The 25,613-nt window shown below is 42.5% G+C and overlaps 1 protein-coding gene across 3 annotated transcripts in view; it reads left to right on the plus strand.

Annotated features, from left to right (window-relative positions):
* The first annotated feature begins 1,916 nt into the window (after positions 1 to 1,916).
* Positions 1,917 to 25,613, plus strand: part of Uggt1 (UDP-glucose glycoprotein glucosyltransferase 1) — a 106,843-nt gene continuing 83,146 nt past the window's right edge. Inside the window, exons 1-5 of one of the 3 annotated variants that reach the window (XM_034521238.2) lie at positions 1,917 to 2,162; positions 10,537 to 10,672; positions 15,611 to 15,693; positions 18,534 to 18,664; positions 24,727 to 24,839. In XM_034521238.2, coding sequence (XP_034377129.1) covers positions 2,087 to 2,162; positions 10,537 to 10,672; positions 15,611 to 15,693; positions 18,534 to 18,664; positions 24,727 to 24,839 — 539 coding nt within the window. In that variant the 5' untranslated portion in view covers positions 1,917 to 2,086. The remainder of the gene's footprint in view (positions 2,163 to 10,536; positions 10,673 to 15,610; positions 15,694 to 18,533; positions 18,665 to 24,726; positions 24,840 to 25,613) is intronic. The other 2 variants (XM_076915081.1, XM_076915082.1) reach the window with 2 other exon arrangements.

The following is a 25,613-nucleotide window of genomic DNA, read 5'->3' on the forward strand; positions in this document are numbered from 1 at the left end:
CTCCTTGAGTATTTTAAATTGCATAAGGACTGAGCCCAGTGACTCAGTGGTAAAGCATATGCATTGAATGCATGAAGCCATGGTTTTGTGTGTGTGTGCATGTGAAATGTATGTATGTATGTATGTATATATGATATATGTATGTATGTGTATATGAGCTCAATTGGCACTTTGTATTCTCCCTAACCACTCCATATCACCAGAAACTATATTGCTAACAAGGGGGAATGAAATTGCTTATGTGGCCCACACTTTACATTTGTTTGTGGTTATGTGTGTAGGTGTATTTGTGGCTTGGTATGCATGTGGAGATCAGAAGACAGGACAACTTCTGCAAGTTGGTTCTTTTTCTACCAGAGTATCCAACTCCAGTCTATAGACTTGTTGGCAGGCACCCTTACCGGCTGAGCCATCTCACCTGCCCTGGCTGACACTTTATTTCTATCGCACAGCACTGGTCATGTAGAGACCTGAATTCTGCCACTAACTCACCTCAAGTGTTCAAAGTTGTAGACTCATTGTTCCTGTTCTATCTATAAGAGGCACAGATGTCTCTCCTGCCCTCACAACAAGAAATAGAAAATAAAAATAAAAACCTACAGAGAACTGGTTTCAGAGGACAAACGTGCCACTCCAAAAGTTGGAGAGAAGATCTGGAGTAACAATCAATCAGTGCTCTCTCCTTTGTGTGGCTGTCTCCAGGTTGGTACACATGTGTGCACGTGGGTGTGTAAGCTAGAGGTCAGCCTCAGCTGTCAATTCACAGGACACTGTCCAGTTTGGTTTTCTGAGAGTGTCTCTCACTAGCCTGGAACACACCCATTTGTCAGGTAGCCTGCTGGCCAGTAAGCCCCAAAGTTCTGGCTGTCTCTACCTTCAGAGTTTACTTGGCTAGTGTGTATGTGTGTGTGTGCATGTGTGTGTGTGTGTGTGTATGTATGTATGTATGTATGTGCCTGTGTGTGCATGTATGTATATATGAATGGATATATGCATGTATGTATTATGTATGTATGCATTGTGTACCTGTGTGTGCATGTATGTATGTATGTATGTATGAATATATGTGTGTATGAACTTAATTGACATTAAGTTTAAAACGATGAAGCAGCTGGGTCCAAACCACTCCATATTTATTGAAGTAGGATTCTTGAGCTCAAGAATTCTGGCTAGTCTAGCTAGCCACCTTGTCAGAGGAATTGTCTCTGCCTCCTGAGAGCTGGGATTACAGGCAGCTATTACAATTTTTATGAGGGTCCTGGAGATCTGGACTGTAGTCTTCACAGCTGAGCACCAAATATTTAATCCACTGAGTCATTTTCCCAGCCTGTGCCTGGCCTTTTTTTTTTTTTTTTTTTTTTTTTTTTTAAATGTATTCTGGGAATTGAGCTTAGGTTTCCAGCTTAGCAGCAAGAACCTTTACCTGTCTTTTTTGCTTTCTCTGATGCTGCTTGGGTCTTGGAGGTGGTGATATAGGTGTTTTATTCAGAGCTGAGATCATGTAGTCTCAGTCAGTTTGACCAATTATGGGTCTCTGCATTAACCAACATCACATACTCTAAAACAAATTTATAACTTTTTCTTCCTTTTGAGATAGGGTCTTGAACTCACAGAGATCCTTCTGCTTTTTGTGTCTTGAGTTTAACAGTGTACGTTTATTTAACTTGAGAGGAATAAATCATAAAAATAGGGAGAAAAAGGTTGAAATAACTATTTGCCAGCACTTTTGGGCTCAGTCTTGAAGCTCACCCACTTGGACTAGGTCTTCTAGTATCTTAAATACAGGAGGCCATCTGGACCGACCAGGAGAGGGGAGGAGCCGGAAAGGGGCGGGGCTTATGCCGGCAACATGGCGGCCGTAGGACTCTCTGGCAAACCCCTGCCCACACTCGATAGCCGGAAGTCGTTTTGCCTTCGCCTCTAGGAAGCGGAAGTGCAGGGGCAGCTGGCAACTGGGTTATTGCTTTGAGAAACCGGCTTGTGAGGAGCGGCGGGAAAGGCGCGTGTCGGCTTCTCACTGGCGCAGCCTCCCCGGCGATCACCGCTGCCCCGCCCTGCTCAGGCGTCGTTGCAGGCACCAGAGTGGATGAAGCGCAGCCCAGGCATGTGCAGCCGGGGGGCTGCGAACGCTGCGGGTGCCGCGGCTGCGCGGCGGGTGACAGGTACCTCGGGTGGCGTGGGGAGGCCTCGGAAACAGGAGAGGGGCCAGCGCGGGAGGCGACCGTGAGTCCGAGTCACCTTGGACTTCCTCCTGTATTCTGACTCGGTTTCCCTTCCAGTGTTCTCTCCGCGAGCGCCTCAAGTTGTCCCCAGCGGTCTTCTGTTCTTTGCGGGGTGGGGGCCGCTGGCTCACTCCAGCAGTCCTGACCCTGTTTGAGGTGTAGGAGGAGGAAGTGCTCCAGGACTTTAGGCCAAGTCTGACCCTAAGTAGGTTGAGAACCAGCATTTTGCATGACTCTGGAGAACGAGTTGGTGTTTTTATAGGTTTCTGTTTTCAGGTGATGCATCTGTGGGTGATAAGATCTCTTGGCATGAAATTGGACGGTTCACTTCACTTTTAGCTTGTGATCTGCGTGCATCTCCAATACGTTATGGTCGAGAGCTCTTCTTGCTGCTGGGCTGAAATCTCTCTTGTTCTGCATTTGTTGCCAGGTTCGAGTTGGAGAGCATGTTTTGTTGGTTCTGAGACCTGTGATCTTACCCTTGCCCTGCCTTGGAAACATCTGTGCACTTGCAAGCCTATTGTAGTATAAACTTCTTTATTTCCTAGGAATACCGTGTACACTGGCAAACACATGCAGACACACTCATATCTGTTTGCTTCCCCTAATCCTTTGGAGATAGGGTCTCAGAATCCCAGGCTAGCCTTGGGACTAGAGGCCTGACCAGCCAACACTGGACCTGCTTGGTGACATTTTAAAGAGCTGGTTAACACTACAAAGCTGGAGCAGATTGTAGCCTTTCCACCTGACTTGCTTTTGGTAAACTTAGCTGAAACTTTCTTTCTTAAATAAATAAAAAAAATTGTTTACTTAGATTTTGTTCTGTGTGTGCAGGACAATTTAGTGGTGTTAGTTTTCTCCGTCTCCCTCTGTGTGGGTTTCAAGAATCAAACTCAGGTCATCTGGATTGCATGACAAGAGCCTTTACACACAGAGCCATCTTACAAGAACTTTCTTCTTTGCTTTCTTGAGGCAGGGAAAGGGAGAGAGATATCTAGATATAGAGACACCGATCTGCCTTGTCTGTCTGTCTGTCTGTCTGTCTATCTATCTATTGAATATATATGTCATGTGGAGATCAGAGGACAACTTTAGGAGAGGGTTCTCTCCTTCCACTGTGGGGGTCTGGTGATTGAACTCAAGTTAATCAGGCACTTGTACCAAGTGCCTTTATCCACTGAGCCATCCCCTTGATTCGAAGCTTTCTTAAAGGAGGTAAACAATACTTTGTACAGTAGCAGGGTATCTTAGTGCACATTTAACTAGAAGGGAATAGATGGAGCTACGGAGACACCTCAGTTGAGAAAGTCTCTGCTGGGATCCAGTCCTTTGCATTCAGATGAATAGTGACTCCTTGGAGTGGAAACCAAATATATGCTTCACAGAGAAGAGCTATTAGGAATGAATGTGTCAAGCTTAGCTAATTTGCATTTGGATTGGATGTTTCCCATTATTTTTGTTTGCTACATGCACACATTGAAACTCAGTCTGTAGACTTGCAGTTGCGGATTTTTCTTTTTCTTTCTTTCTTTCTTTCTTTCTTTTTTTTTAAGAGTTCTGTAACTCTTCTTTAGTTTAAAACGATGAAGCAGCTGGGTCTGTGGTGGTGCCCACCCCCCTCACCGCCCCCACTCAAGAGGGAGGTAGAGGCAGTAGGATTTGGACTTCAAGATTGTCCCCAGTTGCATAGCAAGATAGAGGGCAGCATAGGTCCTGACAAGAACCTGTTTTGAAAGAGAAAGGAGTTTGGTGGTAACTTAAGAATCATGGTGCCTGCTCTGCTTTCCAGAAAGTGAAAGCACTCACCACACACACCTGTCATTTACAGTTTTTAATATTTTATTGTGATCAGCCATCGAGGTTTAGTTTAAGTGCTCTAGGAGCTCATGGATGGTTGCTAACAGTCTCAGGCCTAGAACTTGTTAGAGTGTTTGCTGGTTGTCTGCTGTGCTGGCCAGCATAGCCCTTTCAGTTGTTGTCCCCTTAGAATATATATCTACATAAGCAGCACAAAAGGACCACTAGGGTCAGAATGCCAGTGGAACTTATATAATGAAAAAGCATTCTCAAACAGACAAATGCTTCAGCGAGGGTCTTCCCCGTTTCTCTGGACAAGTTTTTCTTCCAGTATTACTTATGTGGTGGAGTGTGGGGTCAGATTTGCAAAGCTGCTCTTCACTGTGTAGCTTTCATCTTGTTCTCATCTGCAGTGGTGCTGATGTGTCAAGGGTGTATACATTCTCTGTAAAATACTGCAAGGTGGAGCAGGAGACACGGTGCAGCTGTTGAGAAAGTGTTTACTGTCTGGCAGGGGACCTGAGTTCTGTTCTCTGCACCCGCAACAGACCGTTTACAATCCCCAGAACTCTAGTTCCAGGAGATCCAATGCTCGCCAGCCTATTTGGGTACCTGCATGCACGTGGTGTATACAGATTCACTCAGCCTCATGTACAGACATGTTAGTAAAAATAATAAGTCTTTAAAATATTGCAAGAGTACCTCTCGGTATGCAGCTTTGTATCTTTTTTACAGTCTTAATCTTTTTTTTTTTTTTTTTTTTTTTTTTTTTTTTGGTTTTTTTTTTTGGTTTTTCGAGACAGTGTTTCTCTGTGTAGCCCTGGCTGTCCTGGAACTCACTCTGTAGACCAGGCTGTCCTCGAACTCTGCCTGCCTCTGCCTCCCAAGTACTGGGATTAAAGGCGTGCGCCACCACTGCCCGGCTACAATCTTAATCTTTTTTGTGTGTTTTTCCTTGTGTTTGGGAGGCATATTCATGGGTGTGTGGAGGCCTGAGGTCATTGTTGACAGTCTTCCTCATGGTGTTGGAGAGATGGCTCAGTGATTAAGAGCACTAGCTGCTCTTCCAGAAGATCTATCCTTGATTCCTAGCATCTACATGTCAGCTCACAACTGTCCATAACTTCAGTTTGTAAGGGACCTGACACCTTCTTCTGGCCTCCACAGGCTTCAGGTACAAATGGGGCACACATATCTATAGGCAGGTAAAACACCCAATACACATAAAAAAAATAAACCTTTAAAAGTATTCTTAGAAATCAATCTGTCTATCTGTCTATCTATCTATCTATCTATCTATCTTCTATCTAGTCTTCCTTACTCTCTACTTTTATTAAATTACTTTTAAAGCAATGTCTTTGAGATAGGGTATTACCAAGTATCCTTGGCTGGAAGTATCCTTGGAATTTACCACGTAGTCCAGGCTATCTTTGAACTCATAGAGATCTTAGTGTACAGCAAGAATGTTCGTTGTCAAGGGGATTTTCAGGTTCAATTTCTGACATTAAGTGACCAAGTCTGGAGGAAAGTCACAGTAACCACTTTATTCCTTTGGGATGGGAGAGGCCCTAAGGCTGAATTCGGCTCTGTTGTTGCTGGCTTGGGTATTTTATAGGTCCCCTGGGTCCTCTTCTTTTTCCTATTGGTCCTCTTAAGATACCTGCCCCAATGCCTTCCAGCTGTTTCCCCTTGAAATGTCTCCCAGAAGCCAGAAGCCATGGTGTCAGTGTCTTCCTTCTGTTTCTTCTGCTGTCCATCTGTATACCATCACACCCCTTCAAGTGCTCCTGTGCAGTAGCCAAGTGGTCCTGGCCTTTGTAGATCATAGTGACTCTTGGCCCATATGCCTTCTCTGTTGTTTTCCTAATCTGTTCATGAATGACCCAGTGTCTATTCCATTGTTCCTACCTCCTGTGTTCCAGGCTTCATCCTAGGCATGATACCCATGACAGGTAAAACTCCCTACACCTGAGGATCTCATGTTCAGCCCCAGAAGTCAGCCTAATGAACCTGTCAGGGTGGTTGGGTGAATTGCCCCTGTGCCAGTTTTAGGCCTACTTCCTTCAGATTGACATAGTTCCTTCCAAAGACATGCCCATAAAAAAACCAAAAGAACCCCAAAACTTCTATTTGGGGAGGGGTTCGATTCAGGAACTCTATCATAGCCCTAACTGTTCTGGAAGTCACTTTATAGAGTGGGCTGGCTTCAGATTCAGATCCACCTGTCTGTGCCTCCCTAGTGCTGGTACCAAATGCATGCACTACACCTGACTCAGAAAAACCTGAACCTGCCTTTGTTCTTGAGAGAATGTGGTTTGCTCAGTTTGAGTCTGGAGAGAATGCATCATCACTTCCCCTAAAACAGATAGGAAATGGATAGCACGACACTGCAGACTACTAACATTGTAAGGCACAGGGTTGTGCTCTTAAAATCTCAGGAAGCGCCCCAGCTCCAAGCAGCCTGTGTTACTGAATAAGACATAAAAACATACAAATCTACTAATGGAACAAAGCAAGGCTCTGAACTCTGCCACTTAGTTCCCAGCATCTCCAAGGTAAACTACTCTGGCCTTTCCTTGTCTTATTTCTCAAATGGGGATGGTGGTGCTTCCTTTGTACAGCACATCTGTGGACCAACTACTGATGTGCCAAGTGTCATGCTGTGTAACAAAGTAGACATGGCTGCTCCCTTCCATATCTTTGGTCTTTTGGTCATTGTGTAAAGAGACTAGGAAACAGGATGCATGTGAGGTGCTTGGACCTTAATATCCACTTCACAGCTCTGCCCGTCCTTACATTGATTTCTATCCCATCCCAAAGCTTAGCCTTCCTTGTTCTCCGTCTCCTGTTACACTATACTCACACATGCATTTGTTTACAGATATACTCTAGGTTTTTGGCTGGGCTTTGCCAAAATATTAGGGAGACAATGCAGGATTTTTTTTTTTCTGTCTGATTGTGTGACCTTAGTTAATATTATACATCTGAGTCCACCTATTTTCCTGTAAATTTGAGTGTTTTTCTTTAGAGCTGAATAGTATTCGTGTGCATGCGTGTGTGTGTGTGTGTGTGTGTGTAAAAATGTCATTTTCCATGTATTGATGGACAACTAGGTTGATTCTAATTCTTTGCTATATTGAATATAGCAGCAGTAAACATAGAGGCACACACATCTCTATGCCAGGGTGTGGGGTTTTCTGGCTAGCTACCTAGGAGTGAAGTAGCTAGGTCATATGGTAGCTCTGGTTTTAATTTATTGGGAAATCTCCAATGTGATTTCCACAATGGCTGTATTAATTTGTGTCCTCACCAACAGGGACTAGGAATCCCTCTCTCTCCACATCTCTGCAGCAGTGGTTGTCAGTTTGGCTGCTGACAGTTACCCTGACTGGTGTGCAGCGTTACCTTAAAGGAGCTTTAATTTGGCTGGTGGGTAGTGATATTGTACACTTTTAGAAAGGCTTATTGGCCATTCGCGTTTCTTCTTTTGAAATCTGTCTATTCATTTTACTTGCCCACTTGTTGATTGGCAGTTTTATTTCTTTGCTACTGAATTCCTGCAGTTCTTTGTAAATTTTAGATATTCTTCCCTTGCCCGAAGCATAGCTGAGACTCTCTCCTATTTTGTAAGGTTGTTTCCATTGCTGTAGAGAAAGTCTTTAGTTTTGTCTCGTCCAATACTTGGGGGGTTAGTTTCTGTGCTGTTGGTATTCTTTTAAAGCTCTTGACTATCCCAGTATCAAACAGTATCCCCTGTTTTCTTCTAGGAGTTTCAGGCTTTATTTATTTAAATTGTTTTTAATTAATTAATTTTACATTTTTATTTATAAGTGTGCACCAGAAGAAGGCATCAGATCCCATTACAGATGGCTGTAAGCTATCATATGGTTGCTGGTAATTGAACTCAGTACCTCTGGAAGAGCATCCAGTACTGTCACCAGCTTACTGAGCCATCTCTCCAGTCCTGAAGTTTCAGGTTTTAAATTAAGGTCCTTAATTCATGTTGAATGGTTTTTGTACAAGATGAAAGGTAATCTGATGTCATCTTCTGCAGGTAGAAACTCAGGGTTCCAGTGCTGTGCTCTTTTTCCCAGTATATGTCTTTGGCTCTTTGTAACTTTGTCATTTTGTGTCAAGGCCTCTGTTCCACTGATCTGCCCGTCTGCCCATACAGCAAGATCAGCCCTTTTTTTATCTTTTTGTTTGTTTGTTTGTTTGTTTTGTTTTTTTGAGACAGGGTTTCTCTGTGTAGCCCTGGCTGTCCTGGAACTCACTCTGTAGACCAGGCTGGCCTCGAACTCAGAAATCTGCCTGCCTCTGCCTTCCAAGTACTGGGATTAAAGGCGTGTGCCACCACTGCCCGGCTCTCTTTATCATTTTTGCTCTGTGTTGTAATTCGAGGTTGGGCCTTAGAAGAACTGTAGCCATGTTCTTTCCTCTTTTTTTTCAAAAATATTTTTTCCTACAGTATATTCTGATTATTCTTTTCTTTTCCCCCAACTCCTCCCAGATTCTCCCTACCTTCCTACCCACCCAACTCCATGCCCTTTTTTGTCTCTCTTTAAAAACAAACAAACAACCTGACCTTAAAGCAAGAAGAGTTCACCACCCCCAACACACAAAACCTAAAAATGAAAGAAAATGGAAACCAAATTATGCAAGTAAAAGACCAGTAAGACAAAAATGACCCAAATAGAGCAATTTGAGACAAACAAACAATTAAACAAAAAATCTACATAAGTACAGTTGAGTTTGTATTGTGTTAGCCTTCTACTGCTGGGCGTGGGGCCTGCCCTGGGGTGGTTAACATACTCAGTTAGGCTCCCTTTTTCCTTTGCAAGTAGGTATCAGATGCAGGTAGCTTCTTGGTTAGGGATGGGAGTCTGTGTCCACTTCCCCCTCTTGGCGCTGAACCTGTGCAGGCCATGTGTGTGCTGCTCTTGTCTCTGTGAGTTCATACAGTCCTGTTGTGTCTGGGGGACACTTTCTATGGTGTTATCCATCACCTCTGGCTCTTACAATCTCTACCAAGCTCCCTACCCTGAGGAGAGGATTTGATGAAGATGTCCCATTTAGGACTGAGTGTTTTATTAACACATGGAGTGTTCAGTGTTTGTTTGGTTTTTTGTTTATTTGTAGAGAAGGTGGCTGGGCTTGAACCCTCTTCTAAAAGAAATACTTTGTATTTCTATATTTTATTTCAATTATTTTTCAGTCTTTTTGTACACTGTATAAAGTATGCTTTTAAAAAATATGTATTATGTATATGAGTACATGGTAGCTGTCTTCAGACACACTAGAAGATGGCATCGGATCCCATTACAAATAGCTGTGAGCCACCATGTGGTTGCTGGGAATTGAACTCAGGACCTCTGGAAGAACAGTCAATGCTTTTAACCACTGAGCCATCTCTCCAGTATGGGCATCATCCTGGGGTAGGCAAGGGTTTCACCCCTGAGCCACAGTTTTAGATGGAGGATGCTGACCTCTGTTACAGCTCTCTGGTGTCTGATTTAGGAAGTTTTGTTGGCAGGTTTCTATCATGACATCATTTAAAAACTGGAGACGTCTTGTGCAGTGGTCTGGATGCTGTCAGGATGGAGATGTCAGTTTGCTTGGAGAGGCTGCTGATGGGAGGCTCTGTGCCCCTTCCCAAGGAATGTGGATTCCCTCCTTTGTAGATGGGAGCAGTTGGCATGAGAAAACTACTGAACAAGATCTTGGCTGATAGCAGATCCAGTCTTTGAGTTGTTACTTTGAAATGCACTACGTTGTTTCCTAGAGCTAAGGAAACTGAGCCTTAAACTGGGTGGCTTCTGACAGTAGATTTCGTTGTCTTCCAGTTTTTTCAGTCCGTCATCAATTGAGGTGTGGCAGCACTATATTTTCCCCACACTATGAGGGAGGACTTTTGCTTGCCTCTTTCAGTCTCTAGTAGCATCAGAGCCCCAGATATGCCTTGACTTGTGGTATAGTTCCAGTGTTTGCTTCTCTGCTTACAGATACTCTTCTCTGGGTCTGTTCATGTTTCTCTCTCTCTTAACACTAGTGGTACTGGATTACTGTCCTGATGACCAAAGTGTTATTGCCTTGTAAACACTCTGTCTCCAAGTTCATTCCCATTCTGAGGTAGCTGGGTTATCACTGTAACACCACACCCACACCCCTCCCCTGGAGAGTATGATTCAGCCTTCATTACTACTAGTCATTTACACTGTCTGTCTTAGCGTTGTTTACCCTCAGACTTTATGAAGTTGCATGTAGGCTGCTTTGTGACCAGCATCACCCTTTAGGAAGGGAACTGGCACTCTTGGAGGAAAGGCTATAGCCGACCAGCCAGCTTTAACTCTCCGACTTTCTGACTTTCCTTGGTGCAAGCCATCACGGTGTTAAAAGTGCTATTGGTCTCAGGAGTATTTGTTTCTGTTCCTTTACCGTTATCCTGTGTCCCTAAGTATTAACATTTTGTGCTTCCTCGTGGAATTTGAACAATACCTTCTCTTCTTTTTCCCTCTAGGTCTCTGTTACAACATGGGACTCCTGATTGTACTGGCCTTACTGTGCCTGTTTTCTTTAGCAGAAGCCAATTCAAAAGCCATTACCACCTCTCTTACCACAAAGTGGTTTTCTGCTCCACTGCTGCTGGAAGCCAGGTAAGGAGGTATTCTCTTCTTCTGACAGAATACTGTAGACCTAGGGTCTGCAGTGAACAGATACTCTGTTCATTTGCATATGTTAAATGTCCCTAACAATGCCCACTGTGCTCTGTACAGGAAAGGATGTACATGTATGAGGATGCAGACTCTGTCAGCTGCACAGGCAGGTTTAGGGATATTGCACATAAGAACGAGACCCTAGGATGAGAGAATGGGGGGTGGATGAGGAAGGAGCTGAAGAACCCAAGTCTTCCTGTTTATAAAGATGCTCCTGTTCTACTTTGTAGTCTTCCAAATCTGGACACTTTCTTAAGTTTAGAGGTATTATTATTGTTATTATTATTACTATTTTACTTACTTTTGTAGTAAGCCAGATCTTACTAATTTATTTCAGCATATATATACACATGTAAAGTTTTTTTTTTTTTGTACCACATAATATTCCCTCGTATAACTATATTGGTCCTTGACACTACATAAACCAATAGGGTGATGATCACATGCCTGTAATCCCAGCACTTGAGAGGTTGAGGCAGGAGGATCAGGGTTCAGGGTTATCCTTTGATCTATAGAGAGTTCAAAATCAACCTGTGATACAGAAGACAATGCTTAAAAAAAGTCCCTTAAAGCTGGGAATGGTGACATATCTGTAGCAGCAGTAGCTAAGATGGAAGGATGATGTACTGGCTGGTTTTGTGTGTCAACTTGACACAGGCTGGAGTTATCACAGAGAAAGGAGCTTCAGTTGAGGAAATGCCTCCATGAGATCCAACTGTAAGGCATTTTCTCAATTAGTGGTCAAGGGGGGAGGGTCCATTGTGTTTGGTACCATCCCTGGGCTGGTAGTCTTGGGTTGTATAAGAAAGCAAGCTGAGCAAGCCAGGGGAAGCAAGCCAGTAAGCAACACCCCTCCATGGCCTCTGCATCAGCTCCTGCTTCCTGACCTGCTTGAGTTCCAGTCCTGACTTCCTTTGGTGATAAACAGCAATGTGGAAGCGTAAGCTGAATAAATCCTTTCCTCCCCAACTTGCTTCTTGGTTATGGTATTTGTGCAGGAATAGAAACTCTGACTAAGACAGATGGGTAAGTTATGCAGACACTATCTGAAGACATCATTATCACCCAGCAGCATAGCAGTGAGAGGTTGGGAATGTAACTCAGCAGTAGAATGCTTGCTTGCCTGCCAGGTGTGAGCCTTTGTTCAGTCCTCAGTGCTGACCCGCATCCTCCTCCAAAGATATTTATAGCCACAAGTGATGGTGTACATCTCTACATCCAGCACACAGAGGGGCTGAGGTAGGAGAATTGTGTGTGAGGCCAGACATAGTGATCCTCTGTCACAAACAAACAAACAGGCTATAGATTAATTATATAAAATAATTAAGTCTTAAATTGGAAAAGTATAAGTGATTTAAAGGACAAAATTCTTGGGTTTTGTTTTCTTTTGTCTTTAAAGACCAGGGTCTCATGTATGGCAAACTTGGTTCAAATTTACTATGTAGCCAAGGATGACCTTGAACTTGGGATCTTCATGCCTCCATCTATTCAGTGTTGGGAGTAGAGTCGTGTGTGATCATGCCTGGTTTGTGTGATATTGGGGATAACAAACCCAGGATTTCAGCCATGCTAGGCAGCCACTCCTAACATTTGAGCTGCATCTCCACCCCTAGAAGGGTCTTATGACACATATCCACAGAGTTGAGAAAGCATGTCTGAAACTGTCAGCTCTTATTCCTCAGTTTTTCCCCGGTGTCTTTGATCACAGTTTTGAGTATGTAGGCTATTATGTTTGCTTCACCAGCTTCCTTATTACATCTCCCCGTTTCAGGGTATCTCTGGCAACCCACCATTTTGGGCTGTTAGTTTCAGGCCCCTTCTCCAGTAGGTGTTGGCAAACAGGTGGTCAAAGTGATGGGCCTAGTAGGCAACTCCAGAGGAGCCTCGTGTGTTTGAAATCATTGCAGTTACTGCTAGAGTTCACGGAGGCTGCCATTCTTCCCTCCTGTCTCTGATGATGGATTCTCTGTGGATGAATATGTACCAGGCCGTGTGGCTGTTACAGACCTTGTTTTCCTTCCGTTAGCCCTAAGGGACCAAAAACATCCCTCTGTATATTTTTAGATTGTGCCTGATGATTATGAAGGGATTTTAGCTTTGTGATTGCCCATGAAATGAATATACATTTAATTGAAGTAAAACTCTTGAATGTTTTGAGCAGCTATAGTTGCTATTTGAAATATTTAAATAAGTATTATTAAAATTGAGAGCAATAATCATTTATTGTCAGATATTAGAATGGTCAAAGGATATAGAATGATAGAGTTATTAATGAGTTATAAATCAAATCTACTTGAATTTATATTGACTACTAGTCTAAGAAAATAAAATTACCACCAGATTTACAGATTCTGGAGGACAGTCAGGCTGCTTGTAGGAATATACTCTCTCTAAGTCACTTGCTCACTGTGTGTGAGGGACAGAGTCTTGCTATATTGAAACTAGGCTAACCTCAAACTTTTGATCCTGCCTCTGTCTCCTAATGACAATTTTTGGGATTATAGGCATGAGCAACCAAGCCCAGCTAGCTCCCTTTTTAGTTTTTCTGTAGATGAAGACTTTAGCAAGTTCCTAGCATCTTGCTTATTTGGAATGTGGTTGTGATCAGGGTGACTGTGACTAGGGTGGGTGTGAGCAGGGTGACTGTGACTAGGGTGGGTGTGAGGAGGGTGATTGTGACTAGGATGGCTGTGATCAGGTTGGCTGTGAGCGGGTTGGCTGTGAGCAGGGTGGGTGTGAGCAGGGTGACTGTGACTAGGGTGGCTGTGAGCAGGGTGGGTGTGATCAGGGTGGGTGTGAGCAGGGTGACTGTGACTAGGGTGGGTGTGAGCAGGGTGATTGTGACTCGGATGGCTGTGAGCAGGTTGGCTGTGAGCAGGGTGGCTGTGAGCAGGGTGGCTTTGAGCAGGGTGACTGTGACTAGGGTGGCTGTGAGCAGGGTGGCTGTGATCAGGGTGGGTGTGAGCAGGGTGACTGTGACTAGGGTGGGTGTGAGCAGGGTGATTGTGACTTGGATGGCTGTGAGCAGGTTGGCTGTGAGCAGGGTGGCTGTGAGGACTTGCACCCAAGTAAGGGTGTCTAGTGTACTGAGAACAGACTCTAATCTGTGCCTTTCTTACTCTTGCAGTCCTGTGTTAGACTCACTCCAGTCTCCACAATAGCAATGGAAACATGGAGATTTTGTTTTTTTTTTTTTTCTTAGTTTTCTGCAGATGAAGAACTTTGTGTTATGATGTTTTAAAGGTATTTGTTAATAAAGAAATGGCATGTATTCTTTGCACATGACTCTTGTTATCCATGATTTGGGCTGGAGGTCGCTTTCCTAGGTGCTTCTGTAGGTTGTTGGGCCCCTAAGGTGCATACCCAGTGTCAGAGAGCAGTAAGAGTACCATCCTCATCTTCCCAGCTGAAAGAAATGCTTTATAGCGAATCCATGGACCCTTTTACTCACTGGCATAGGAATACAAAGCTAAGAGCAGAACAAAAGACAGAGCAGATTCAGTTGTACTACACAAACAATTCCAGTATTTGTAATAACTCCTTCTATTCTCTTCTGGATTATTTCAGTGGATTTAGTAGTATTAATGAGACTATGACAATCTTAGACCTTTGAAGTTGGATAGAAAATGTGTTTCAAGAAGCTTGTTTATGATTATGTGAGAAGTATTTAGCCTGAGTGAGTGCTTGTTTTGTTACCACTGTTGTGTATTGCATTTTCCCCTTAGCTCATGAGTTGGTCATGTGCATATTGTGACTGACTGACTTAGAGTGTAAGCTGTTCTAAGGCCAGTCTGTTTATATCAGCTACTAGACAGCCTAGAAAAATAAGTCTCATGGAAGCACTGAATAATCTAATAATAATAATGGGCAATTCTTGAAACCCAGTTTTAGAGAAGTTGTGCATTACCAGGAACTGTTTCTTACTTTCCCATATTTCTGTGGTTAGCTGTGGAGTAGAGTGAGAGTTGTACATCCCAGCATTGTCAAGTGATGAGTGGGCCTTCCTGTAGCTAGGGAAGCTGAGACCTAGGCCATGGGTCATAGTTTGTGTCAAGACAGTGAGAGGTCACCACCACATTGGGACTGGGCTTCAGAGTGGCCGTCCTCAGTTTATGTGAGTCATGTATGCAGGCATGACATGCATTTTACTTCAGGAACTTCAGATTCTTGGATGAAAGGAAATGCAGAAAGACCATTATTTTAAGATAATAGTATAATGGTAAAAGAGAGAAATTCTTAGGTTTGATTTTGTTAGATGTATATTAATTTTAAGCTAAAATTCAGTGATCTTGAAAATATGTTTTTTTAGATGTTAAAAGCTTAACACGCTGCCTTTATCCTTCAAGAAATCGTTCTGCGGTTCATGTTCACTGTGGGAGAACCTCTAGCTAACATATTTGCTCTTCATAAGATCTCTCAGAAAGGATGTGAGTGAAACTGCACTAGAATGGCCAGTTCCTAATTCTGCTGTCATGGCTGATGGGTTCTGCTAATGGGTTCCATAAGTCATTTGTACATTAGGGCTTCCCTATTATTATAGCATTTTTATTGTTTCAGCTTTCTTAAGAAGTAGCTACTGAGTGGACACATTATTAGGCTGTTACTATTAGCTAAAAAAATAATGAAGCTTACTTTCTGTTAGGAAAATTTACATTATGCATAAAGATGTATAATGTGTGTGTGTGTGTGTGTGTGTGTGTGTGTGTGTGTGTGTGTGCGCGCGCGCGCGCGCGCGCGCGCGCGCATGCGCGTCCACATGCGCAAAAGCCAAACTGCAGACATTTGGGAATGTAAGTCTCCTTTTATTCTTGCTAGTAATATAGTTTGTGTTGAAAGATTTTATCATCTCATTGCTGACATCTCCCACTTTTCTCCCAGTGAGTTCTTAGCAGAAGACAGTCAAGAGAAATTTTGGAGTTTTGTAGAAGCCAGTCAAAACATTGGATCATCAGATCAGCACGGTAAAATTGAAACAAATACTTGTTTGACTTTGTGGTCTGGGGAAATGTTGGAAGAAAATGGTCTTCTATGTATAATACTTGTAACATGGCAGCTAATAGAAAACTTTTTCTTTAATGACTAGAGTTGTCATGGTAAGAAGATTGATCTTAGCCTAGTAGATGGGAAACCTGTGCTCTGCCACTGAACTATTCCCAAACCCCTATTGATTTAAACCAACACATTATTTATTTTCCTTTTGAAGAGATGGAGTCTTGCTTTGTGAGCCGGCTGATTACCCAGACCTACTGCTTTAACATCTGAATAACTGGGGCTGTTGGCAGACACCATTGTGTGTAGCCACAAATCATTTTGTGTGTGCACACAGTTTGTAATTGTGACTGAAAATGGTTCCTTTCTTCTCATTGTGTTTGCTCTGTTGTGCTCTTTTGTTAATGTGCTTTGAGACTACTTAATGGAAATACATTTTATTGTAGATCATTTGGTATTAAGGTTATCTGTCTGATTGATTCTTCCTTTTTGTATGAACTAATTACACAACTGGTCTATTTGTGTTAAGTGTGTTACCATTAAGCTAATGCCACTAAGCATGTTTTTCGATATGCCTGCTGGCCACTGAATTCTGGAGTGTCAAGATGTCAAATTAAGATGTATCTTATATTGCTCAGTTTTAGTTTATGGTGTGCTTTTTTGAACATTTCTAACATAAAAGATGTAGTATAGGTTACAGACAGTGCTAGCCAAAGATGCTAACAGAGGAGATAGCCACGCACTACCTAATGGTCAGGGATGGGCCACGCACATCAGAGTGGTGCCATAAGATGCACAAGACGCCACCCAGTGAGCTCTTAGTTACATTTTTGCTAAAATAACATTTGAATGGCCGTCTGAATTTCGTGACAGGAACACGTATAGACTTTGCTCAGGCGTTTGTAAGTTTTAGTCATGTAGTCATGTAAGAATTAGAGTCATGTTAGAGTGAACTAGAATCGTTTGTAACAGATTATTTCACAGAGCTGGAGACACAGCTCAGTGGTTATGAGTGTGCATGGTTTTCAAATGACCTGAGTTTAATTCTCAGTTCCCATTTCCAGCGGCTTGCTGCTACTTGTAACTCTAGCTCCAAGGGGATGTGATGCCTCTGGTTCTGAGGGCAGTCATGTGCATGTAACAACACATAGACAAACACATCACTAAAAACGATAAATGAATCTTAAAAACATATTTTACTTTTATGACTTCGTGTAATAAATTTGTCAATATGGATTTTTTTTCTGTTTTTTTGAGACAGGGTTTCTCTGTGTATCCCTGGCTGTCCTGGAACTCCCTCTGTAGACCAGGCTGGCCTTGAACTCAGAAATCCACCTGTCTCTGCCTCCCAAGTGTTGGGATTAAAGGCGTGCAACACTACCGCCCGGCGTCAATATGGATTTTTAAATAAAACCTCAAGTCATAACATTTAAAATGAAATTTCAATATAAATGCCATATATTCTGGATAAGATAATGTCACAGGGATGTGAATTCATAAGAGCACATTCAGTGTTTCATTATTCATAGTTCTACCATCCAAAGATTGACATTAATTTTTGTGACTATTTTGATGTATTTCTTTCTGTTTTTTTCCCTATGTAAGATGATGCTAATGTGATATGGAGCCTCTTATATTCTGCTTTTTAAGATGTAAATACTGAGGTTAGGGAGATAGCTCAGTGCCTAAAGCACTTACAGTGTGAGCAGCAAGGCCAGCGTTCAGATCCTGGAACCCTGTAAGAGCCAGGCAGACATAATAGCCACCTGTCATCTTAGTACTCTGGGAGGCAGAGAAAGGGATCACTGGATCAAGCTGGCTGGTAGGTTTGGCTGCAGCTGTCAAGTTCCAGTGTCATGGAGAGAACTTGCTCAGCATGTAAATGGAGAGAGATTGAAGAAGATGCTTGGGATACATTTTGGGCCTGCATACACATGTAGGTGTGTTCATGTCTCCTTGAAACAAATGTGTCCGCACATACATGTGTGTACACCACACTCACATGCCAACTCAATATTTTTCCAGTTGAAGGTTTTATTTTTTGATAACTCATAGTTCATACTGCAGTCAAAGCTATATAAAAACTTAGGTGTCTTGTATTTTTTGCTTGCTTTTGAAAGTCATTTAAAGTATTTTTTTACACTACACTTACATGCACATGTATACACACTCACACATCTTTATGTCATAGTCTTGGCACAGATAACTGCTTGCTGTGTAACAAGCTTTGTACCTCCGCCTTTCATTTGTTGGAGGATTTATTCATATTAGCACACAGATGTCTTTTTCTTCTAAACAACTTGGCCTTGCTTTTTTGTTTAAGTGCTCACTGACAGATTTTATGACACTGTCAATATCTTATGAATCTTGTTGTGCTCCTTAGTGTTTCAGAGCACAGATAGACGTCCTCGCCTCTGTCTGTGGCGTCCAAAGTCAGTAATAGGCACTTTGATGAATGATGTGGTAGACAAAGGCATGTTCTGGGATCCAAGCAGTGATGTAGCTGGTCTGAGGCAGAGTAGAGAGAAGTCTACTTTCCTAAGTGAGCCATCTCACGGCTGAGTTCTTCACTAGGTCATCGCGGCGAGTAGGGAATCAGCAGTCCAGGCAGGTAGTGTAGCTCAGAGTGAGGAAAGAAGTGTCTGTGTTACAGGCCTCGTCACTTGACACAAGTTCATGGTGGTATACTGGATGGTACACTGGAAACAGTTCATCCTCTGTGCCTTCATTCACAGCGCTGGCTCGTGCTCTGTGCCTGTCCTTGCTTATCTGTAATCATGCCCGTCTTCTGGTTGCTGTGCTTCTTCAACAGATACTGATCATTCCTATTATGATGCCATATTGGAAGCTGCATTTCAGTTCCTGTCACCTCTGCAGCAGAATTTGTTGAAGTTTTGTCTCTCTCTCCGTTCCTACTCAGCCTCAATTCAAGCCTTCCAGCAGGTAAAAAGACATCGTGTGTCCAGAGGACAGCCCTTATTTGGTTGATTATTGGACATTTTTGGGGATTAAGGATTTATTTTTAAATAATGAGCAAAACTGATGTTTTTAAATCATTAAAATCTTTAAATCTTAGATGTTTCCTTTCCTCCCTGGTTTTGGGGATGAAACACACAGGGCCTTGGACATGCTAGGCAAATTAATAAATCTGACTTCTGAGTCATATCTCCTCACCAATCACAGATATATGAATTTTATTTTACTTTTCTTGCATCGGGGCTGGACTTGGATATAAAAAATGTTAAGGAATGATTTACACTTATTTTCATGTGAGAAATGAAAAGAAAGCTGTCTTAAGAAGAAGTACAGCTAGGTCACTATTATGCAAGACACATCTGGAATTACATCTGGAAGATGTAATCTTGCTAAACAGTGAACCTGAATCCAGTCACAACCTCTGGATGTAAAAGCAGAGGTTATAAGAGATAGGAAGTGTCGGGCAATGCCAAGGGAATGCAGTCCCAACATCTAGGATCAGAGAGCCATTATAGTAAAGTGATCTGGTTTACTCTGTGGATACATGAAAAGGCAAAAGAAAAAGAGGCTTCAAAGTGTCAGTGCAAGGGTCTTAAGTTTGAGTCTTGAAAGACAGGGACACTAGAGAACCAGATGTGTATATATCAACTAGACATTTGTATGAAAGAAATGTGGATTTTTAAAACTATCCTATATTGTAAGACAAAACAGGTATAGAAGACCACTCAAAGCAGACAAATTGTGTGGGTGGATCACTGTGAAGTGAACACCTTTGTAATGCTTACCTAGGCTAAGACAGACATCAGCTGCTGCCCTTAAAGTCCTCCATGTGCTCTGTCAAAGCCACTGTTGTTCTCCAAAAGGAGCCATGTGGCCATTTCCTGTCAGAATCACCTCTTATAGTTTGCTTTTATATTTTATGGCCCAAGAACTTACTATGTAGACCAGGCTGGCCTTGAACTCATGTAGATCTGCCTGTGTCTGCCTCCTGAGTGCTAAGATTAAAGGCATGCACCACTTTTTAAATTGGGTTATTTGTTTTCTTGATGTCCAGTTTCTTTTAGTTCTCCTATATTTTAGATTCTACTCTCTAGAAGGTTATATTCTTGGTAAAGACTTTGCCTGTTCTATAGGCTGCCACGTTGCTCTTAGTTGATGCTGTCTCTGTTACTGCTTGTGGATCAAGATGTGAACTCACAGCTGTTCCTGCCACCATGTGGATGCTGGGAATTAAACTCGGGACCTCTGGAAGAGTAGTCAGTGGTCTTAACCACTGAGCCATCTCTCCAGCCCCGTCTTTTTTTTCTTTTTTAAACATAGGTTTGCTTATGCAGCCCAAAGCATCCTAGAACAGTAGATGTCGTGCCTCGGCCACCCTATTGATGGTGTAACAGGACTCCACTACCATGTCTGCCTGCAGTCTAATCTTTGCTGTGGATGTCTGTTCTTTTTCTTGTCATACACACACACACACACACAAATCATTGTGAAATGTGATGGGTTTGCATTTTTTCCTTTAGTATATTAAATATAATCCTTTCTTTTCCTTCTTCCTTCCCTCCCTCCTTCTGTCTGTCCTTCCGTCTTCCCCCTTCCTTCCTTCCTTCCTTCCTCTTCCTTCCTTCCTTCCTTCCTTCCTTCCTTCCTTTCTTTCTTTCTTTCTTTCTTTCTTTCTTTCTTTCTTTCTTTCTTTCTTTCTCATTTTGAGACAAGGTTTCGTTGAACTGCTCAGGCTAGCCTTGAACTAACTATGATGCCCAGGCTAGCCTTGAACTTATCCTCTTGCTTCAACCACTCAGGGAGCTGCGATTATAGGTCTGGCTGATAGGTTACATTAAGAAAAACAATTTTTTTTAAAAACATGTATGTGTTCGTGTTGTAGTGTGCAGGTGGCTGTGGAAGCCCCAGAAAGTATCATATACCCTGGAGCTGGTCAGGCAGTTGTGAGACAGCCACCTGATATGGGAACCAAACCTGGGTCCTCTGCAAGAGCAGTAAACTCTGTTAACCAGTGAGCCATCTTTCCAGCCCATAGATTGTATTTTTTCTCTTTACTCTGGCTGTATATTTACGACATTGTTTCATTGACTGTGGCAATACACTTTACTATGTTAGTAAATATTAGCCCCCAGGAGAGGTGAGGCTGTTTAGATTTCAATCAATTCAAGTTAAAGACAGACTTTACGCCTTCATTTGCAGTAGCCACATTTACCTGTCCAGAAGCCACATGTGGCATGTGGCTACGAGTTTGGGCAGTTGATGCAGATGGTTTCTGTGCCTAAAGTAATCTCCTGTATATGGAGCTTGTGTGTGCAGATGCTATTCTGCTCCTCTTTATTTCAGTTTAGTATGGGCTTTGAATTAGAGTCTCTCTCTCTCTCTCTCTCTCTCTCTCTCTCTCTCTCTCTCTCTCTCTGTGTGTGTGTGTGTGTGTATGTGTGTGTGTGTTTATCTAAAGTAGTCAAGTGTCTTCCTTAAACCTTCTATATAGAAGTAGAGTCTTACTGAACTTGGAGCTGGCCTTTTGGCTAATCTGATTGGCTATCTGGGGCTCTCCTTTCTATGTTGGGCTTAGGTGGACTATCATGCTCACATGGCTTGTAAGGTTTATTCTTAGAATCTGAACTCTGGCCCTCATGCTTTACCCACTGAGACATTTATTCGCCCTGTAGAGATTTATATTCATTTTGTTGTGTGATTATTTCTTACCTTTTAGAGGTTAGCCTAGTTCCCACTTCTGTTGGATTTCTGTAGTGCTAAGGAAATACATTAGTATGTTACTGAGATTGCCTGCTCATTCTCTTGCATCTAAAAACGGTGTTGGTGGCACACGCTTGTACACTTCTACTCCAGAGCCACCTCTCCAGCTCCATCCTCCTGCGCTTTTGTGTGGATTTCTCTCCCATTGCCTCTGTCCTGAAGTTTTCTACTTCAGAAGTTTCTTCTTAACATGGGGCTGTGTCTTAGAAGGGAGTCTTGGCTTTTGATCTTTGTAAGACACTAATGCTAAGATTAACTGCCTGATGCTAAGATTGGACAGAAGCCGCTGGCCTACTGTACTTGCCAGTGAAAACTGTTGTCTGTTCTTTGGCTTGGCTGTTTTCAGGGTCTTTATCTCTTTGTTTCTGTGCTAGTCTTGAACTGACAGTGTTCTCCCCTCTGCCTTCTGATTTTTGAGGTTACAGGTGTGAGCCACTGTGCCTGGCTTCTTTCTTTAGATACTATAGAATTCTTACTTAAATCAGGAGCTTTCTATTAATTTGCATATTATCTTTAGTTAGGACAGCATAGTTTTACTTTGGTGTTTATGTGTGTATGTGTGTGTGTATATATATATGTGTGTGTGTGTGTGTGTGTGTGTGTGTGTATGTATGTGTGTGTATAGAGTGTTTTGCTTATCTCTGTATCTGTATACTATGTGTGTGTCAGGATCCTATAGATGTCAGAGTATATCAGATTCCCTGGAACTTAATTTATGCATGGTTATGAACTGCCACATGGGTTCTGAGAGTTGAGCCTGAGTGTTCTGCAGAAGCAAGAGCTCTTAACCTCTGAACCACCTCTCTAGCCCCAGTTTCATACTTTTATAATGAATTTTAGGTTGTTTTTTAACCTTCATTCTCCCTTTTTATTCTCTTCTCTGCATGGAACACTTCTCAACAAACGTCTGCTACTTCTGTGTCTTCTTTTTGAGTGTGGTCCACTGAGTCAATTAGAGCTTCTTCACAGAATGTAGGTAGGAAGTTGTTTACTGGGGCAGGGAAACTTCATAGTCGCTCCATCCTTAAAGAGAATGTCATCCTCTCTGCCAGCAACCCCTAACTGCCAGTAGTCCTGGGAGTTGGGGTGAGGCCTTATGGCTCTTCCTTTGTCCCTGATGAAATGTGAAGGACCTAATCTTGTATAGACTGTGTGCAGACACCCAGTGTCATGAGTTTGAAAGAAACTGCTGTATGTCCAGAAAAAAAGACATCCTTTTCTGCACATCTCCCCATCTTCTGCCTCTTACATTCTTTGCACTCCTTCTACTTCAGTGTCTTGACCCTTGGAAGAGGTGGTAATAGCTGTCTCATTTAGGACCGAGTCCTTTCACATCAGTTATCTTTGGCACTTTGTCCAATTTCTGTCCGGGTTTCTGTGGAAGCTGCTAGTCATTGCAGTCAGAAGCATCTCCAGTGATGGCATGGACACACACTAATCTGTGGGTATAAACATGGATGAATATTTAGAATGTAGTCTGATGCCACAAAGTAGTAATAGTAGGTTGGCTCCGAGGATTCTCCCAGATTTACAGAAACAGGCACAAGTTACCTTAGCCTTTGGAATGACCCTGAGGAATGTCCAGTCAGTGAGAAAGTGTTTGGTCACTGCAGTGACATTCATGCCACTAGTAGGACATCTTGCCCACACAGATCATCGTTGTAGCCCAAAAAATTCACATCTGAGTAAGACTATTGATAATTTTCTTTCTTGGCAGACTGCATAGTCTGTTCTAGCAGTATGAAGGCTCGCCTGTAGGGAGAGAGCGTCTGGCTTAGGTCCAGTTTGATTGTCCTGTGATCAAAATGTGTGGTACCTTTAGAAACAGAATATTTTTGTACAATTTAAAATTATGTGTGCATACATGCATGTGTAGGTAGGTACGTGCACATGAGTATAGGTTTCCACGGTGGCCATAGTTGTCAGATTCTCCTGGAGCTGGAGTTACAGGGTTGTGAGCTGTTTGATGTAGGTGCTTAGGAATTGAACTTGGGTCCTCTGCAAGAGCAGTATGTCCTAACTATGGAGCCATCTTTTTAGCCCCAGCAATGGAATGTTACCATCAAGATCTGGTGGCACCAAGCTCAATGGCGATAGCTCATATTGTTTTGAAGGAGAGGCTCTTGTGCTTTTCTGGTCAACAATTCATAGGGAAACAGTCTATACCCAGCACTGGAATTTTTGTTTAATAACCCAAGACTTCTGGTAGAAGCACCATCCATCAATGAAGGGTACCTTCATTTAGACTCTTTTAAAAAGAAATACAGTTTTTAAATAAGCTTGTATGATCATGGGTTTCCATACGCTCTTTCTATACTTCCTTAGTTTTGGTACCCCACTCTTCTTCCATCCTCTTTTTCTGCCCACTCTCCTGTTTAGATCTCTGTCCCCAGGATCCCAGCCCTACCCTTCACCTCTGACTTGTCCTGTTATACCACCTCTCTCTGTTGGCACCTTTCCATTGTCCTGACATTTCTCAATACTCAGTGTCAAACACAGAACTCTTTAACAATTGACATAAAAAATTCTATTATGTATTTATTTATTATTTATTTAGTGTGCATGCACACGCACGTGCTGGGAGGTCAGAAGACAGCCTGAAGCAGTTGGGTGACCCCTTCTACCATGTGTGTCCTAGGGATTGAACTTAGGTGGTTAGTTGACATTTTAAGGGGCTAAAGAGATAGTTTAGTTGGTAAAAGGCCTTGATATCTGGGTATGGTGGCCTACGCTTATAACCCCAGGGCTAGCAGGTAGGGGGACAAACAGGGAGATCTCTGAAGTTCATCATCTGTTCATCTTAGCTGAATTGATGAGCTTCAGGTTTGGTGAAGGAAGCTGTCTCAAAAAATAAACTTGAATTAATCTAGAAATGATACTCCATGTTAACTTCTGACCTGGACATGCATATACATATATACATGTATACAGAAACACACACATACACACTCCCTGACATTTTGAGTCAAGGGTTTTTGAAGGTACAACCTGGATTCCTAGATGTCTTTTGATAAGTCTGAGATAAGATAGAAATGTAACCTTCTGTTGTGGGATTATAACAGTGCTGATCTCGGGTTGATACGGAAAGAACTGAATAACAGTCAGAGCTCTGGCTTGGAGCGCTCTTGCCACCTTGGCCCATGGTGGGTGTTGTGCACATGATAGTTTTTGCCTTATTGATGTTAGATTATCATGTAATCACATAATTTCATTCTAGCATGCATTTTTATCTTGTCTTTGAGTAGAACATGTATTTGTTTTCCTGACAGATAGCAGTTGATGAGCCTCCACCAGAAGGATGCAAGTCGTTTCTCTCAGTGCATGGAAAGCAGACTTGTGATCTAGACAGTCTCGAGAGCCTTCTGCTGACTGCACCTGACAGGTAGATTGTGTTCTTCATTTAAATGTGGTGCATGCCGTGTGCCTTTGCTCTATCACATGTTCTCTGAGTTGAGTTTTGTTTTGTTTTTTTCTTTGTTTGTTTGTGTGTTTCAGATATTCTCACTTTGTAGTCCTGGCCTAGAACTAGACCAGACCAGGTTGGCCTCAAAACTCACAAAGATTGGCCTGCCTTTCCTCTGGGTGCTGGGATTAAGGGTGTATGTCTCTATTGATGCCTGGCTGATTTTTGTCTGTCTGTCTGTTTGTTGAGAAAAGACAGTCCAGGCTGGTCTTGATGTCAGTCTTCCTGCCTCAGCCTCCCAAGTGCTAGGCTCAGGAACATGTGCTATATGACCTGTCCTCTGAGTTTCACCATCTGTGCACGTGTCAGAGAATGGTTACTAGCTAGAGGCTGACCAGATGTGAACATCAGCTTCATTATTTAAAGTAGCTTTGTAAAAGCATGCAAATTAATTTGTTTTCTCTTGTTTCAAAATTAGAAATAATTGATATTCCTGTTTATTTGGCAATGATTTTTTTTCTGAGAGATTTTATAGGCTTTGTTGTTGGCTTATTAAAGAAAACTGTCTGTACAAAAGCCAGCACCTGAAGTAGCAGAGATTAGTGATAACACTATTTTAGGATATTATCAATAACAGACAGTATTTAGAAGATAACTGAAAACTTGGTTTGAATAATGAAAGTATAGTTTTCTTTGTGTGAGGAGGCTAAGGTCTCCTGCAGTGGGCACTTACCACAAGTATGCATTTGGCTG

Source organism: Arvicanthis niloticus, chromosome 17, assembly GCF_011762505.2.
Source record: "Arvicanthis niloticus isolate mArvNil1 chromosome 17, mArvNil1.pat.X, whole genome shotgun sequence".
Classification (NCBI taxonomy): Eukaryota; Metazoa; Chordata; class Mammalia; order Rodentia; family Muridae; genus Arvicanthis; species Arvicanthis niloticus.